We start from the raw sequence: 16,334 nt of genomic DNA on the forward strand, positions 1-16,334 counted from the left end.
GGCGACCCTTTCCCACTGTCCCCTAGACCAGCGGCTCTCGGACTCGCGCTCACCTCCGAATTACCCAGGGTTTGTTCGCACAGACTGCTGGAGTTTCGATTCCGTGAGTTTGGGCTGGGGCATTTCCGACAGGTTTCCGGGGCGCTGCAGCGCATGGACCCCACCTGGGAAGCGCGGTCCCGGGAGCCCACTTAGACCGAGGGGCCACCGCTCCGGGCCGACCGGGCACCGCCTCCGGTTGCCGGGCAGAGCGGGGCCGCGCGCGCCTCCATTGGCCGCAGGTGGGCCGCGCCCCGCCCGACAGGTAGTCCGCCCCGCGCGGAGCCATTGGGTCGCCGCCGCGGGGACCCCCGGGGATTGGCCCAGGTAGCGGCCCCGCCTCACCCTCATTGGCCGCAGGTGCCACCGCCCCCGCCCCGGGACCGCCCGTCCCGCCGATTGGCCGCCCGCTGGGCCTCGGGTCGGCCATGTTCGGACCACCCCCCCGCATCCCCCCCCCCCCCCCCCCCCCCCCCCCGCCGCCGAGCCTGACGCCGGGATTCCGTGCGCGCCCCTCGCGCGTCCCCGCTGGCCGTGCCCCCGTCCCACCCAGCCCGCCACCCAAGTTCCGCGGAGTTGGCCGGACCCACGCCCCTGGGTCCCGGCGCCGCGCGCGCCCTTCCGCGTTCCGCCGCCGGCCCCACCTGGCGCCCCGGCCGGCCGCTGGGTCCTTGCGCCATGGCCCGAACGCCCGGGGTGCGGCGCTGACGGCGGCCGGCGGAGCTAGCCATGCCCAGCAGGACCGGCCCCAAAATGGACGGGAGCGGCTGCCGCGTCCGCCTGAAGGCGCACTACAGCGGGTGAGCGCGTTGCGCCCGACGGCGGGGCCGGCGGGCCGCGGGCAGAGCCGGGCGCGGGGAGACGGCCCGGACCGCGCCTGCCGTCGGGGACCGTGTCGCTGCTACTGCGGCGCGGGAGGGAGGGGGCAGCGAGGCCCCTGCGGGCCCAGGGGCGCCCCGGGAGGTCCTGACGCGCCATCGCCGTAGAGGCGGCCCGGGACGCGGCGGGTGCTCGAGGCGCCCTGGAACGTCACTCGCGGGAAAGCTCGCGGGGAAGGTGGGGTCTCCGGGTCCCCTGGCGCCGAGGCTCGGAGCGCTGCGGGTGCCGGCGGCCGCGCCGGTCCCTCCCCGCCCCGGCGAGGTTTCCCCCGGCTCGGACCCGCCCGGAGGCCGTTGCGGCTCGGGAGGCGGCCGTCGCCGCGCGCGCTCCACAGCCCTGGAAGCAGCATTGGCATGTTCCCTGCAAAGTTGGCTGGACGTTAAGGCCACAAACCTGTAAGGACTAAAGCTTTTGCCAAATGAAAACTGCGGGCAGAGTTTTAAAAAATCAGGTTTCCTAAACTTTTCCCAATTTACCCGGCCAGAGGTCTCCGTTTACGAAAAGTTTAACGACCCAGGGGAAGGTTAGGTGCCGTGAGCAGCCCGCGGTTGCGCGAATTGGGGCGGGGTGGGGGTCCCTGGAAGTCTCCAGGCGCGGTTCTGTTGGGACCGGATCTTTCGGACTCTGACCAGCTCGCGTCCGCGCGCGGCGCCCTGGGCTCGACTTGCTCGCTGTAAAATGGGGCGAGCGGGCACCTCACAGGGGTCAGAGGCGGGGAGCGCCTGGCCCCACCCGGGGAGCACGCCGCGCTTGGCTGTGGTGGGGCGGCGCCCCGAGGCGGGGATCCTGCCTCCGCCCCGAGCACCGGCGCTCGGGGGCGCTCGAGGGAGAGCTCAGCACCGCTGCTGCTGCTGCTTTACGTGGTGCATCCTCCAGGCTGAGGAGGGGCTTGGGGTTCTTGATTTCGCGAGGGCACCTTGTTTGGGGTCTCAGGTCGGAACGCTCTTGTCCCTTCTGCCATCCCCACCTGGGAGCGGGATATATGTGGGAGAGTTGGTGACAGGGCTCTAGGGAGGAATGGTTTCTGGGGGAGGGATGTCCAGCCCACCAGAAGAGGTCTTCTGGCCTGGAAGGGTGGTTTGCCTGTTAAAACTGGTTCTCAGACTCATCCGAGCGCCAGAACATCTTGGCTTGCTGGTTGGTGACTGTGGAAGGCCTGTCGCCGTATCAGAAATAGTCCTCTTACCACCCAGGAACCGTGAGATTGAGCAATAAGTCACTTTGTGAACAATCCGAGTTGATCCTCAGTGAGAGGAAGTCCACACCCCCGCAGCCCAGGGTGGGTGGGAACTGGACCCCCCAGCCTGCCCCCAGGCTGGGTTCAAGTAGGCACCTTCAGGCACTGAGGGAGGGATGGAGGCAGGCCAGGTGGGCCTTGGACGGAGTTGCCCGGGGCCCTTGGGGTCCTGGACTGAACCACCGCCGCCCCCACCCCTGCCCCTTCCCGGCCTCTGGAGAGCGCTTTGGTTACCGCCAGCAACGGGACCTGCTGCGTCTAGTGCCCGGGGCCGACAGGGCCCCACTCCTCCAGTTCCTCCCATTCCCTACCCCCTCTCCTCCCTCTCTCTCCACCCCTTCCCCCTTCCTTTCACTCTCCTCCTCTCCCACCCTTCCCCTCCCTCTTCCCCTCTTCCTTTTCCTCCGCCCACATTCTTCCTTTGTCCCTTTGTGGGACACCCCCCCCTTGTCTGCCCCAGGCTGCACTGAGGTTCCTGCCCTACCCTAGCTCCTCACTCCCTCCCAATGCCTCTGCCCAGGTCCCTCTGCCGGGGGACTTGAAACCTCGCCCCTCCGACGTGGGAGGGGTAGGCCTCAGTGCAGTAAACCACCCACCAAGATCAGCACTCCTGTATCCAAACCTCGAGGGTCCAAGTGGAGTTCTGTCTCCAGATGGGATGGTTGCTGCCGTCTCGCTGCTGGGAGGTGGTTTTGGGGCAACGGCTGCAGCTGAAGGTCAGACCCATTGAAGACGCCATTCTGAAAAATAGGGGGCCCCCAGCGTGGCCTTTGGAGGATGTGCCGACACCAGGGTCTAGCAGGGTCTGAGCGGGGTCCAGCAGCACCTGTGTTTTGAGGGGATTTCCAGGTGATGCACACTGGAGTTAGAGACCCTGCTTTGCCAGGTTGAGTCTCAGACGCCCACTTTTCTGAGCTCACAGGCACAACCACGCAGGGTCTTCCCTCTTTCCAGCTCAAGCCTGGGCTACTGTTTGTACCCTCAGCTTTGGGGGGAGGTCTGATGAAGCCAGTAAGCTTAAGCTGAGCACACTGTGTCCAGCCCCCCTGCACCCCTCCTCTGTGACCTTCTGAATTTGAACCTGGCGTCTGAGCAAGTGCTTGCCCGGCTTCCACTCTCTGTGCCTTCTGATACCCCTGCCTCATTCTTTACCCCCGCCCCCATTTAGGCACATCCAGGTGCAGGATAGATCTTTCTGTGCAAGGGCATTCATTGTAGTAATTAAAAAACAAGATTGTGGTCAGTGGTTCAATGGTGGGGGGGGAGGGCTGTGATATTTTGTTTGAGAAAATTTTCATCTATGTAATCAGTAACTCAGTATTTAATTTTATTTAAATGTGGTCCTTGGTGAAACATGTCCACCCTCTTTGCCTCAGGGACATCCTGATCACCAGCCTAGATGCAGCCATGACCTTCGATGAGCTCTGTGAGGAAGTGAGAGAGATGTGCAGTCTCCATCAGGGGCACCCGCTCACCCTCAAGTGGGTGGACAATGAAGGTAGAGCCCTTGGTCTTATGTCTGTCAGACTATAAATCTCTAAATCTTCCGTGTGTATGAAATTAGATCAGCCCCTCCCTGGGGAGATTGGAATTATGGAATTCCATAGTTATGGAACTACGGAATTAAGGTAGTTAACAGCCATCTTCCCTGGTAGGGACGCTGGGAATCACTTCCTGGAGAGGTTGGTTGAAAAAGAAGCTGGGTTGGGCGTGTGGGGAAGGGCACCCTGGGAGGGGCTGCGAGGGTCTCCCTGTCCCCCCGGGGCCAGCCCTTACCCTCCTTCTCTGCTGTTCCGCTCTCCTGTTCTGGGCTTTCCAGTGGGTGATTTGGAAGGATAGGCTCGTTCTTACTTCCCTCTTCTCAGGGAGAGCTGGGGGGTAAGTAGCTAGGGCCCCATTGTGCCCTTACCCCCCTTGTTCCCTCCCCCCCCTCAGTCAGACACACATCTGAGAGAGCTTGGGGGGTGGGGGTGCAGTCCGGCTGCCAGCCCAGGACACGGGGGAGCGGCAGAGTCGGCCCCCAGGGGCGTTGGTTCTGTGCGTTTCTATGTTCCCATCCAGGATGGGGGCAGGGAGCCTTTCTTTTCATTTAGGACTGACCTAAGAAGAATGTCCTTAATCTTGTCCAGGCCAGGAAAATTAGCCTGGTGTAGCTCTGCCAGTGGACTTCTCGGGGCTCATTCTGGGGATCTGCCGGTTCTGATGGGGCCCCCGGTGCTGCTAGCCGTTCTTGGGTCTCCCAACTCTGCAGTGGGCGGCTGGTCACGAGCAGCCAGACTTTGCCCTTCCCAACCTGAGTCGCACCCCTTTGCCTCAGGCCTTTGGTGGCCTCAGCGATGTCTTTTGCCCCGCCTAGGTGACCCCTGCACCGTGTCCTCCCAGATGGAGCTGGAGGAGGCCTTCCGCCTGGCCTGTCAGCGCAGGGACGAAGGGCTCATCATTCACGGTCAGTGGCAGCTGGAGGGATGGGGTGACCCCACTGTGGTCTGGGGAGATGGGAGCCCAGCATGGTTTCCAGACAGCCTAGGGGGCTAGAAAACACAAGGAGGATTGTGGTTTAAAGTCTCGGGATGCTGGAGAATTTAAGAGTGTCGAATATAGCGCAATTTGGGTTTGTTTCTTCTCTTACATCTTATTAACCCAAATAAAAATTGCTGTAGGTCGTAAAGAGTCAGAAAAGCTCCTTCTCACTGGACACAGGGGCCTGGGTTCTGGTTGCTGGTCCTCGTTGCCTCCGTTCCCTGGAGGCCGGGATCGCTGGGTGCATCAGAAGCCTGGGCTCTCCTACCGGCCTCCACTTTTTCAGAAGCTGGAAGGATCCCGGCCCAGAGCGTATGGGGGCAGGCGGAGGAGGAGGCAATCCATAGTACACTCGGGGGGGGGCGAGACCCTCCCTGTCCCTGTCTCCTGGCCCACAGCTGTCTTCAGAGAGGCTCAGAGCTGCGTTACAGATTTGAGTGGTGGCAAATACGAATTGTTGTGATTTCAGTATAGCCTAAATTGGGGGTTTCAGGCTGCCCTCCAGCACTCTCGGGGTTCTGTAGGGTGTCTGAGCATGGTTCTGACCAGCCATGTCTGCATTCACTCCTGTGTAGCCTAGACTTTTGGCCGGGCCGGTGGGCAGGGACGGCGAGCCCAAGCCCAACACTGCTGGAGCCGGAGCTCCCTACCCGCGGTGTTCTCTGGGACCATCATTCTCCCTGGTGTGGGGCTAGGCGTTGGTTGCAGGATCCAACTTCTGCAGCTCTGTATGTAAATGGGGTTTGCACTGAGAGCCCTTGCCCGGCCCACCTTCTTGATTGTGGTGCTGAGCCTCTCAACACTGACAGTGGGTGCTTTCAAAAGCCAGTGTTATTTTCCAGATAAGGAAGTGGTTGCTTCAGCTAAGTTTTAATACTTTTTAAGCTTCTGTTTTAATAAGCTGTGAGGGAAGCCCAGGGTATGTTTTAAGATATTTAATTTTGAACTCCACCTTGAGTGCAAAATGGAATCTAATGTGCTTTCAAAAGTCCATTTTGAAGTAGTGCAGCTCCTAACTTTCCTTATTAATTTACCACTGCGAGTCAGGAGGCTTCCTTGGGCAGCTCTGGTCTAGGGCCCCACACTGCTTTTCCCCTGGAATTTTTCAGTGCACTTTGAAGTCCTTTATTTATTTGACAGAGAGAGACACAGCGAGAGAGGGAACACAGGCCGGGGAAGTGGGAGAGGGAGAAGCAGGCTTCCTGTGGAGCAGGGAGCCCGATGCGGGGCTCGATCCCAGGACCCTGGGATCATGACCTGAGCTGAAGGCAGATGCTTAACGACTGAGCCATCCAGGCGCCCCCTTGAAGTCCTTTAAAAGGTGTTTTGGGCTTCCACGGTTTTGCCACAATGAGTGTCTCCTCAGAGCAGGTTGGCCAGCAACGTGGGCTTTGTGTGCAAGTCCGTCTGGTCAGCCTGACTCACGCTGGACCTTCCACAAGATGCACTGAGTGACAGACTGCTCTTTCTCTCTCTCTGTCCAGTGTTCCCCAGCATCCCCGAGCAGCCAGGCATGCCTTGTCCGGGAGAAGACAGTGAGTACTCCCATTTTCCTATGAGTCTTGTTGCACGTTGCGGCTTGAATTTCTTGATCCATTATGTCAGGACGGTGCAGACGGGTGCCTTTTGTGGCCCACGGCTTAGGAACATTTATCTTTGCGAAGCGACCGAAGGCAGAGTGAGCGGTTGATGCGCCCTGTAGCGGGGTTTTCACGGGTGCACCTGCCTTTGCCTGTGTGTGTGTTCTGGCTGACAAGTGCTACCGTCAGGACACTGGCTTGGTCTGTTAGTGCCATAATGAAGAGTGCAGGAAATGCCCTCATCTCCCCGAGCAGGGAGGGGCCCGGGCCGGGACAGCTGGATGCTGCTCCCAGGCATCCGCCCCAGCTACCCCCAGACCTGGTCATTTACCCTCTCCCCAGCCCACACCAGCCCCCAGAGATGTGGTGGGAACATCCTTTTCATCTCCACGTGGGTCTGTTGATACGGGAGGAAGTCCCAGGAGCAGTGGGTCCAGAACAGAGCTTCTGACCTTGTCCTGGGACCGTCGGACCCCAGGCAGGTCAGAGCCGTTTTGCCCGCTCTGTCCTTGAGGGAAGAGCACCCATGTGGGGCATAAATTATTCACCAGCCACCCAGACCCTCCTCTGGCCTGGTGCTGTGGCGTCTCTTATCACATGAGCAAGGACCTCGGGACCAAAGGTAGCTGTTGTTTGGTCTCAGGGACCTGGCTCAGCCCGGAGCAGATTCGGGCAGAGGCCATGCGGAGCTTGTTGTTCACTGGGCCCCAGGGGAGATGGTAAGTGGGCAGTCGTGTGCATCAGTCTTGGGTTTAGAAAAGCAGTGGGGCTGAAGATAGATTTGGGGGCCCTTAGCATAGAGGAAAGAGTGGCTGGGATTGGGGTCTGGCCCTGGGGCTCCCAAAGAGAGTAGGGGACCCCAAAGGAGCATCCAGCAAGGCCGTGGGGCCACATGGACCGCGGAATCCTGGCCACAGTGGAGTGGTGGTCTGGTGAGGCCAGAACGGCCCAGGCCTGGCTGGATCTGTGGCCACGGCCAGCCGATGTGGGGGGTGGACACGAGGGGCGGTTTCGGGGAGAGCGTAAGGAGGCGCAGGGACACATTCCTTCCTTAGTCCTGCTTTCCTGCTTGTGCCTCTGCAGGGGGCGGTGCACAGGCTGGGTGGGGGGCCACGGGAGCCCCAGGACGTCCTAGCTGGAAGGCAGATGACAGGCCAGATAAACACGCAAATGCTCCCTGTCAGACGGTGATCATTGTAGCCGGGGGCAGGGGAGGGTGTGGGGGTGGGAATGGCGGGGCCTGGGAGGGGGCTGCAGCTTGAGAGTTGGAGGCTGGGAGGCTGCACTGAGAAGGTGTCCCGTGGGAAAGAACGTTCTAGCAGTGGCCCCTCCGGGGAAGTGGAGGCCAGCCAGGCCCTCCTGGGCCAGGGCAGTGGACACTGGTGTGCTTGTATGGCTTTGCTGAGTGAGGGACTTGGGAGCTGCTGGGCTGTGGGTCCAGAGAGGTTTGTGAGATGGGACACGCAGTGGACGCCAGGAGGGCCTGGGGGCCACGAGGGGCAGACGTGGTGATGCAGAACGGCCTGCAGGGGCCCCTGGCAGCCACGGAGGAGCCTTCGAGGGGAGCCAGCCTGGACTCCCCACCACGGCTGGCCGCAGTACAGGACGGGGGCGCGAGGTCCCTGCCATGGGAGTGGCCGGGAAGCGACTGCGTCACTGGGGGGGAATGTAGAGAATGTGACCTTCAAGAAAGCACTGTCCTGGGCCCGCCAGCCGGTCCTCGAGATGCTTACCAGGGGCGGCTCTCAGGCTTTGGTGACCACTTGAGCTCTGTTGATCATTCCACCGGCCCTGGGAGGCGGCCGAGTCTCAGGGAGTGGCCGAGGGCGTCTGTCCCTGCTCCTGGATCCCTGCTCCACACGTCCACACCCGAGCACCAGGCGCACAGAACGGCCTCACCTTGCGGCCAGGGCCTACCTCAGGGGGATCCTGGACTCCTGGGCTCTTTGAGTGTAGGTGTTCTCCCCAGTACTTTACTCTTTTGGCTTGATTTTAACACTAATCTTGGATGATCAGGACAAGTCTGTTCTGGTCACTGATGGCCACGGTGGACAGGTGTGCTGTGTGGTTTTGGTGCCTGTGTGGGCATTCATGTTCAGTTTTTTGGCCTCGAGCAGCATGCCTAATGCCAGGGGAGTGAGAAGGGTCAGACAGTGCCACGTGAATGGCACCCTTGAGCTGTGTCAGGACCCCGTGAAGAGGGCTGGATAGACCCAGTCGGCTGACTGTGGCCAGAGATGGACAGGCGGCAGAAATGGAAATGGGGTCCCATGGTGGCACCTGGGAACATCCAGCAGGCCACCTCGCACCATCTGGGCCTGAGTCCACTTTCCCCTAACCACCTTCCAGCACCTTCTATCCAGGTTGTGAATCTGGATTTAATCGGTTCTATAGACCGATTGTGTAAAGTGGGGCACCTGGGTAGCTCAGTCGGTTGAGCGTCCGACTCTGGATTTCGGCTTAGATCATGATTTCGGGGTCTTGGGATCAAGCCCCGAGACAGGCTCTGTGCTCAGCGAAGTGTCTGCTTGGGATTCTCCCTCTGCCCCTCCCCCATGTGCATGTGCATGCATGCACACTCTTGCACGCATGCTCTCCCTCCCTCTCTGGAATAAGTCCATCTTTAAAAAATTGTGTAAAGTACACGTAACATAAAATGTACTATTTTAACCACTGTAAAGTGAATGATTCTGTGGCATTTAGTACACTCCGTGCTGTTGCAACCACCACCTCTACCTACTTCTGGAACCTGTCTGGAAGGAAAACCTCACACCCATCAGCGGCCACTCCCCATTCATCCTCCACCCAGCCCCCAACAGTCTCTTGAGGATTTACCTGGTTTGGACTTCCTATAAAGGAATCATATGGTTTGTGGAATTTTGTAACTGGGTTATTTTACTTAGCATGATGTTTTCGAAGTTCATGCCTGTGCTAGCATGTGTCACAATGACATTCCTCTCTTTTCCCAATTTTTTACTGTGGTAAATTACATATAACATAAAACTTACCATCTTGACCATCTTTAAGTGTGCGGTTCATTGATATGAATTACATTCGCATTGTTGTGCAAACATCACTACCATCCACCTCCAGAACTTTTCTCATCTACAACATTGCAGCTCTGTCCCCATTAAACCCTAACCCCCAGCCCCTGGCTCCCACCTTCTGTTCCGTGATTTTGACTACATTTGGTTTATCCATTCATCCATAGAAGGACACTTGGGTTGCTTCCCTGCTTTAGCTCTTGGGAGTCATGCTGCCGTGAATGTGGGTGTGCAGATATCTCTTCGAGACCCTGCTTTCGACTTTTGGGGGGGGTATATACTCACAAGTGGAACTGCTGTATCGTACAGTCATTCTATGTTTAACTTTTTGAGGAACCTCCACACTGTCTCCCATACTGGCTGCACCAGTTTGCATTCCTACCAGCAGTGCATGGGGTCCCTATTTCCCCACATCCTCATCTACGCTTGTGGTTTTCCTGCCACCCCTGTGGGTGTGAGGTGGTCTCTCATTGTAATGCTGATTTGAATCTCCCTGTTGGTGAGTGATGTTGAGCATCTTTTCTTGTGTTTATTGGCTATCTGTATGTCTTGGAGAAATGTCTGTTCAAGTCCTTTGCCCATTTTTGAGTTGGGTTGTTAATTTTTTTGTTGCTGGGTTTTGGGAGTTCTTTTTCTATTCTGGGTTTCAATCCCTTATCAGCTATATGATTTGCAAATATTTTCTCCCATCCTGTGGGTTGGTGTTTAACTCTGTGGATTGTGTCTCTTGATGCACAGAATTTTTAAATTTTCATGAAGTCCAATTTGTGTGTTTTTGCTTTTGGTGCCTGTGGTGTCACATCCAGGAAATCATTGTCAAATACAATGTGGTCAAGTTTTATCCTGTATTTTCTTTTAAGAGTTTTATAATTTTAGGCCTTACATTTAGGTTTTTGATGCATTTTGGGTTAATTTTTTTATATGGTGTGAGGTAGGGGTCCAACTTCATTCTTTTGCGTGTGGTTATCTGGTTTTCCCAGCACTGTTTGTTGAAAAGACCAACCTTTCCCCATTGAATAATCTTAGTGCCCTTGCCAAGAATCATCAGACACCATGAGAGGGTTGGTTTCTGGGCTCTATTCTCTTGGGCTTCCTATGTCTGTTTTTATGCCAGTATCACATTTTTTTGGTTACTGTGGTAAGTTTTGAAATCAGGGAGTGTGAAGCCTCCAGCTTTGTTCTTTTTCAAGATGATTTGGCTATTCTGGGTCCCTTGAGATGATTTTTAGGATGGGTATTTCTATTTCTGCAAAACATGTCTTCATAGGGATTGCTTGGAATTTGTAGGTTGGTTTGGGTGGTATTAACACAATGATAGCATTCAGCCTTCTAACCCATACACATGGGATGTCTTACTTTCATCACATTTAATTTCTTTCAGCACTGTTTTGTAGTTTTCAGTGTGCAAGTCTCTCACCTCCTTGGTAGGCTTATTCTTAAGTATTTTATTCTTGATACTGTTGTAAAATGGAACTGTTTTCTTAATTTCTTTTTTGGAATTGTTCATTGCTCGGGCATAAAAATGCAACTGAGTTTGTGTGTTGGCTTTGCATCTTATTTTACTTAACTTGTTTATTAGTTCTGACAATTTTTTTGTGGCATCGTTAGGGTTTTCTGTGTCATCTGCAAACAGAGATCATTTTACTTATCCCTTTCCAATTTATGTGCTCTTATTTTTTTTTTTGTCTTGTCTAATTGCTTCTGCTAGAACTTCCACTACTGTGTTGAATAGAAGAGTGGGCATCCTTGTCTTGTTCCTGATCTTGGAGGAAAAGCTTTCACTCTTTCACCACTTAGTGAGATGTTTGCTGGGGGATTTTCACATGTGGCTTTTACTCTGTTGAGGTAGTTTTCATCTGTGCTATAATGAGGCATGTATATGGTCTTCGTCCCTGGTTTCTGGCAGAGCTCCTAAATCCCTTGGAGTCTCTTGAGTGATAGGAGTGTCTTTTGTCATTCATTAAGAGTTCCTTTGGAACACACTAGAGTTTATGCTAATGAGGTGATTTAGGGTGGGACCTCTAGATAGCCTCAGGATGGAGTGGTGACCAGAAAGACCTTGTGGCTAGAAGATTGGAGCTTCCAGCCCTCCCCTCTGACCTCTGGGGAGGAGAGAGGGGCTGCAGGTTGAATCAGTCATGCCTATGAAAGGAACCTCCATAAAACCCCAAAAGGAGGGTTCACAGAGCTTCTGGGTTCATGAACACATGGAGATGTGGGGAGACTGGCTTGCCCAGAGAGTGTGGAAGCCCCGTGCCCTTCCCCCATACTTTTCCCTAAGCGCCTCTTCCATCTGTCTGTTCCTGAGTTAATCCAGCCACTCTAGCAAATTAATCACACCCACGAGGGGATTGTGGCGATGTCTAATCTATAGCCATTCTGTCAGAAGCACAGGTGACAGCCTGGATTGGTGACTGCCATCTGAAGTTGGGGAGGAAGGCAGTCTTGTAGGACTGAGCCCTTCACCTGTGGGATCTTCTACCATCTCCAAGTAGATGGTGTCAGAACTGAGTTAATTGTGTGGTGGTTTGGGGAGAAAAAGACACATGGTGACATCTGTGCCTTGTTTGTTGAGTATTTTGCTTTTTTGTTTTGGAAAGTTGAGGGGATCCTGGGTGGCTCAGTTGTCAAGTGGCTGCCTTCAGCTTGGATCATGACCCCAGGGTCCTGGGTCGGGCTCCCTGCTGTGAGGAGCCTGCTTCTTCCTTTCCCTCTGCCCCTCCCCTTGCTTGTGCTGTCTCTCCCTCTCTGACAAATAAATAAATAAATAAAATCTTAAAGAAAAAGAAAGAAAGTTGAGTAGCTTGTCAAAAGGATATGGAACTTAGTTGCAGTCAGGAACTCTGTCATTTAGAAATTCTGCAGCAAGTTCAGCCTTAACTCTTCCAACACTTTTAGGCCTAAATAAAAACTGCCTATTTATGTGTTTGTTTGTTTTTATTTTAATTTTATTTTTTTTAAAAGATTTTGTTTGTCAGAGAGAGCACAAGCAGGGAGCGGGGCAGAGGGAGAGGCAGGCTCCCCGCTGAGCAAGGAGCCCCGATGCGGGACTCGATCCCAGGACCCTGGGATCACAACCTGAGCTGAAGGCAGACGCCCAACCACCCAACCGACTGAGCCACCTGGCACCCCTTTTGTTTGTTTTTAGAGCGAGCTCATGCATGTGAGCAGTAGGGAGGGACAGAGGGAGAGGGAGAGAGAATCCCAAGCAGGCTCCATGCCCAGCACAGAGCCCAACTTGGGGCTCAGTCTCATGACCCTGAGATCATGACCTGAGCTGAAATCCAGAGTCAGACACCCAACTGACTGAGGCACCTGGACACCCCCAAAATTGTCTATTTAGATTGGAAACATGGAGTGTCCATTTCTGTAACATGAATCTGTCCAAACCCAGACGACAACTAGTCTGGTCTCCAATGACTAGAACTTGACATGTGTGTAACACAGATGAGAGAGATTCTGTGCTCAGCTGGAAGTCAGGCTGTGTGAAGGATCCAGGTTGCCCAGGGAATTCCTGACGTGGTTCCAGCGACCTTGCAATCCCCAGTGTCTCCATGAACCCCCTCAGCAGCCCTTTCTCTGCCAACATTTCCTCTATCCCCCCTTCTTTTCTGGCTCATCGCCCTTCGCTGTGTTGGTCTCCTCCTTGTTTAGTGAGTGTTTTTATCGTGAAAGGATTTTCAGCTTTTCACATACCTTTTTTGTGTCTGTGGAGATGATCATGTGGAGTTTTCCTCCGTTCTGTTCGTGTGTATTGCATCGAACCGTGTTTTGTCTATAGAGCTATGCTCGCGTTCTAGGGGCAGATCCCACTTGGTCCTGGGGTGGAACCCTTTCACTATGCTGCTCAGTTCTGTTTGCCAGTATTTTGCTGGGGATTGTTGCATCGATGATTGTGAGAATATTGGTCTATAGTTTTCCCTTCCTGTAGTGTCTCTATCTGGCTTTGGTATCGGGTTATGCTGGCCTCCTAGAACAAGTTAGGAGAGTTCCCTCTTCTTTAGTGTTTTGGAAAAGTTTGAGAAGGATTGGTGTTGATTCTTTAAATATTTGGTAGAATTCGCCAGTGAAACCGTCTGGTCCAGCGATTTTCTTTGCCTGGGGATCTTCGACTACAACCTCTACTAATTATAGGTCTGTTTATATTTCCTGTTTCTTCGTAATTTTGGCTGGGCAGGTTTTGTGTTTCTGGGAGTTTACTCATTCCACCTAGGCTGTCCGGTGTGTTGGAGGCAGTTCACATGCTGTTTTGCAACCCTTTTATTTCTATAGAATCAGTGCTAGGAATTGTACCACTTTAATTTCTGAGTTCAATAATTTGAGTCTTTTTTCTTTCTTAGTCTGTCTAGCTAAAAGTTTGTCAATTTTGTCAATCTTTTCAAAGAACTAACTTTTGGTTTCATTGATTTTTTTTTTTCCCCTATTTCTCTGTTTCCAATTTTGTGGATCTCTGCTCTAATCCTTCTTACTCCCTTCTGTCTGCTGGCTTTGGGTTAGTTTGTTCTTCTTTTTCCCATTCCTTAAGTCATGAAGGTAGCTGGCTGGCAACCGGTTGCGGTTGAGGTCACGGTTTACGGGTTCGCCGTCACAGCTGCAAGGCCCCCACCACCACCACCACGGTGGCCCCGCGTCCCAGAGGGGTGGTCACAGCGCTTCTGGTCTCATGTGTCTCTGAGTGTTTTATTTCCCTTGTGATTTCTCCTTTGATCCATTGGTTGTTCAAGACTGTGTTGTTTAATTCGTAGACATTGGTGACTTTTCTAGTTTCCTTCTGTGATTCCTATCTAACTTCATCCTGCTGTGGTCGGAGAAGACACTGTATGTTTATCTTCTTTTTTTTTTTTTAAAGTTTTTTATTTATTTATTGAGAGAGATAGAGAATGGTAGAGAGAGAGCATGAGAGGGAGGAAGGTCAGAGGGAGAAGCAGACTCCCCGCTGAGCAGGGAGCCCGATGTGGGACTCGATCCTGGGACTCCAGGATCATGACCTGAGCCGAAGGCAGTCGCTCAACCAACTGAGCCACCCAGGCGCCCTGTATGTTTATCTTCTAAAATCCACCGAGACTTGTGGCCACAGTGCATTCTGTCCTGGAGAATGTCCCCTGAGCTCCCGGGAAGAACGCACACGTGTGTGTCTTGTCAGGTCCTGTTGGTTTACTGTGCGAAGCCCTCTCTGTCCTTTATTCTCTCCGTCTGGCTGTTCCTTCCTTTTTATGACTGAATCATATTTCATTGTGTGGCTTTCCTGCAGTTTGCTTATCCCTTTGTGTACGGATGGACACTCAGCTGCTTCCACCTTCTGGCCTTTTTGAATCGGGCTGCTGTGGCATCATGTGCAGGTTCTAGGTTCGAAAGTACTAAACTGGTAGCCTTGTTTTGGCCACACCATGAAGACTAGTCAGTTTGTATATGTTGAGGCATCATCAGGATAAACTGTCAGCAGGGCCCCATGGGGGTCCCCCCTTTGAAGGGGGCCTGACTTCAGTCCAGTTCTGGGCACCATGTGGGCTGACTTCTGGGGGCCCCATGTTGCCTGTCAGGTGCCAGTGACAGAGGTGAGCGTACTGGGGAGGTTGGGCTGGGAGGCCAGGCTCCCTGCTGTCAGCAACAAGGGCCCCATAGGAGCCAAGAGACCCAGGAGGGTCCCTCCCACCATGCGGCAGCATATTTTCAGGGCATTCCGGGACTAGGTATATGGCATGATAAGGAATTGAGAATCCTGGCAGTTTGGTTGGCCAAGGCTCTGTGGGGAACGGTATTCCCTGATGGGACCCACGGTGTGGCAAGCCCGTGATGGCTCTGGGTAGTTTGTTGAAGTGCAGGAATAACGTGGCAGCCCTGGTGTCTGAGGGAGGTGCACCTGCTGGCTCCAGGCGGCCCACGACCCAGAGGAGGGTGGATGGCAGCACAGAAGGGCTTTGTGGCCTCATGGGTCCCCTCCAGGCCACGGATGCCTTGGGCCTTACTCCCTGTGTTTCTCCCTGTGGGCATGGTTGTTTTGCAGCCATGCCCATCCTCAGGCTGGCCTGGCTCTGCGGGGGAACGCGTGCACACTGCAGACCACTTCTTCCAAACCCTCCTCTGTCATGTGCCTTTTAATGTCTCTGGTCACATGGAAATGTTAACGTTTGAGTTTTGCATGTTCAAATCTGTTAATATTTTCCTTTCTGGCTACCCCCAAGGGTAGAAAAATTTTGTTCCTTGTGTTTTGGTCTTTGATCCATCTGGAATGTGAGTCTGTGTCTGGGATAGTGTTGGCCTGGGTGCCTGGTGGGACACATTTCTGTCTTGAGTGGTCAGAGCTCTTGGCCCCAGATTCAGCAAACCCAAGTCTTTGAGCTCGGCTGGGGGCTCAGAGAGCCTGAGTTTCTTCACCTGTAAGATGCAGCAAATGTCTTACTTGGGGGCGGTGGGGACGTTGGTAATGCACCACACACGCCTGGGCCATGGCTCCTGAGCAGTCCCCTTAACTGGGGGTGTCACCAGGTGGGGGGGGGTGGGGCCGGTCCAGTGAGGGAGAGGCCCGGGGAAAGGCAGCAGGTACTTGGCGGTGGGAGGGGTCTGAGGTCCCCTCCCAAACAGGGAGGCCCCTCCCTGACCTCATGATGGTGTCTGCCCCTGGGGCTGCTGCAGGAAAGGGCCACGAGCTCAGAACAGAGTTGCCCCGTATCAGTCTGGAGGCCGTCAGTCTGCGCGGGAGGCGTCTGTCCTCTGACAGAGGATGCCTTCCGACTCTTTGCTCCTGGTGGTGGGCGCAGGCCCGAGTTGGCACATCCCTCCAGCTCCACTCCTGTCTTCATGCGGCTCCTTCCCCTGTATGTGTCTGTGACTCCTTTCTTGCCTGTAAAGTGGGAATGATGGGGCTGTGTATAGAGTAGTGTTCGCCCGGGGCACCCCGGGGGGCTCAGTCGGTAAAGCATCCGACTCTTGATTTCAGCTCAGGTCCTGATCTCAGGGTTGTGAGTTCAAGCCCCACGTCGGGCCCCACGCTCAGCCTGGAGTCTGCTGGAGACTCTCTCTCTCCCTGTCCCCCCC

The 16,334-nt window shown here is 54.7% G+C and overlaps 1 protein-coding gene across 4 annotated transcripts in view; it reads left to right on the forward strand.

Moving 5' to 3' along the window:
• The first annotated feature begins 540 nt into the window (after positions 1–540).
• The window catches only part of PRKCZ (protein kinase C zeta), a 104,041-nt gene continuing 88,247 nt past the window's right edge, over positions 541–16,334 (forward strand). The window contains exons 1-4 of one of the 4 annotated variants that reach the window (XM_027599166.2): positions 541–839; positions 3,532–3,653; positions 4,512–4,601; positions 6,160–6,210. In XM_027599166.2, the coding sequence (XP_027454967.1) occupies positions 769–839; positions 3,532–3,653; positions 4,512–4,601; positions 6,160–6,210 (334 nt within the window). In that variant the 5' untranslated portion in view covers positions 541–768. Of the gene's footprint in view, positions 840–1,187; positions 1,314–3,531; positions 3,654–4,511; positions 4,602–6,159; positions 6,211–16,334 lie in introns of those variants that run through there. The other 3 variants (XM_027599159.1, XM_027599174.1, XM_027599202.1) reach the window with 3 other exon arrangements.

This window comes from Zalophus californianus, chromosome 4, assembly GCF_009762305.2.
Source record: "Zalophus californianus isolate mZalCal1 chromosome 4, mZalCal1.pri.v2, whole genome shotgun sequence".
NCBI classification, from domain to species: domain Eukaryota; kingdom Metazoa; phylum Chordata; class Mammalia; order Carnivora; family Otariidae; genus Zalophus; species Zalophus californianus.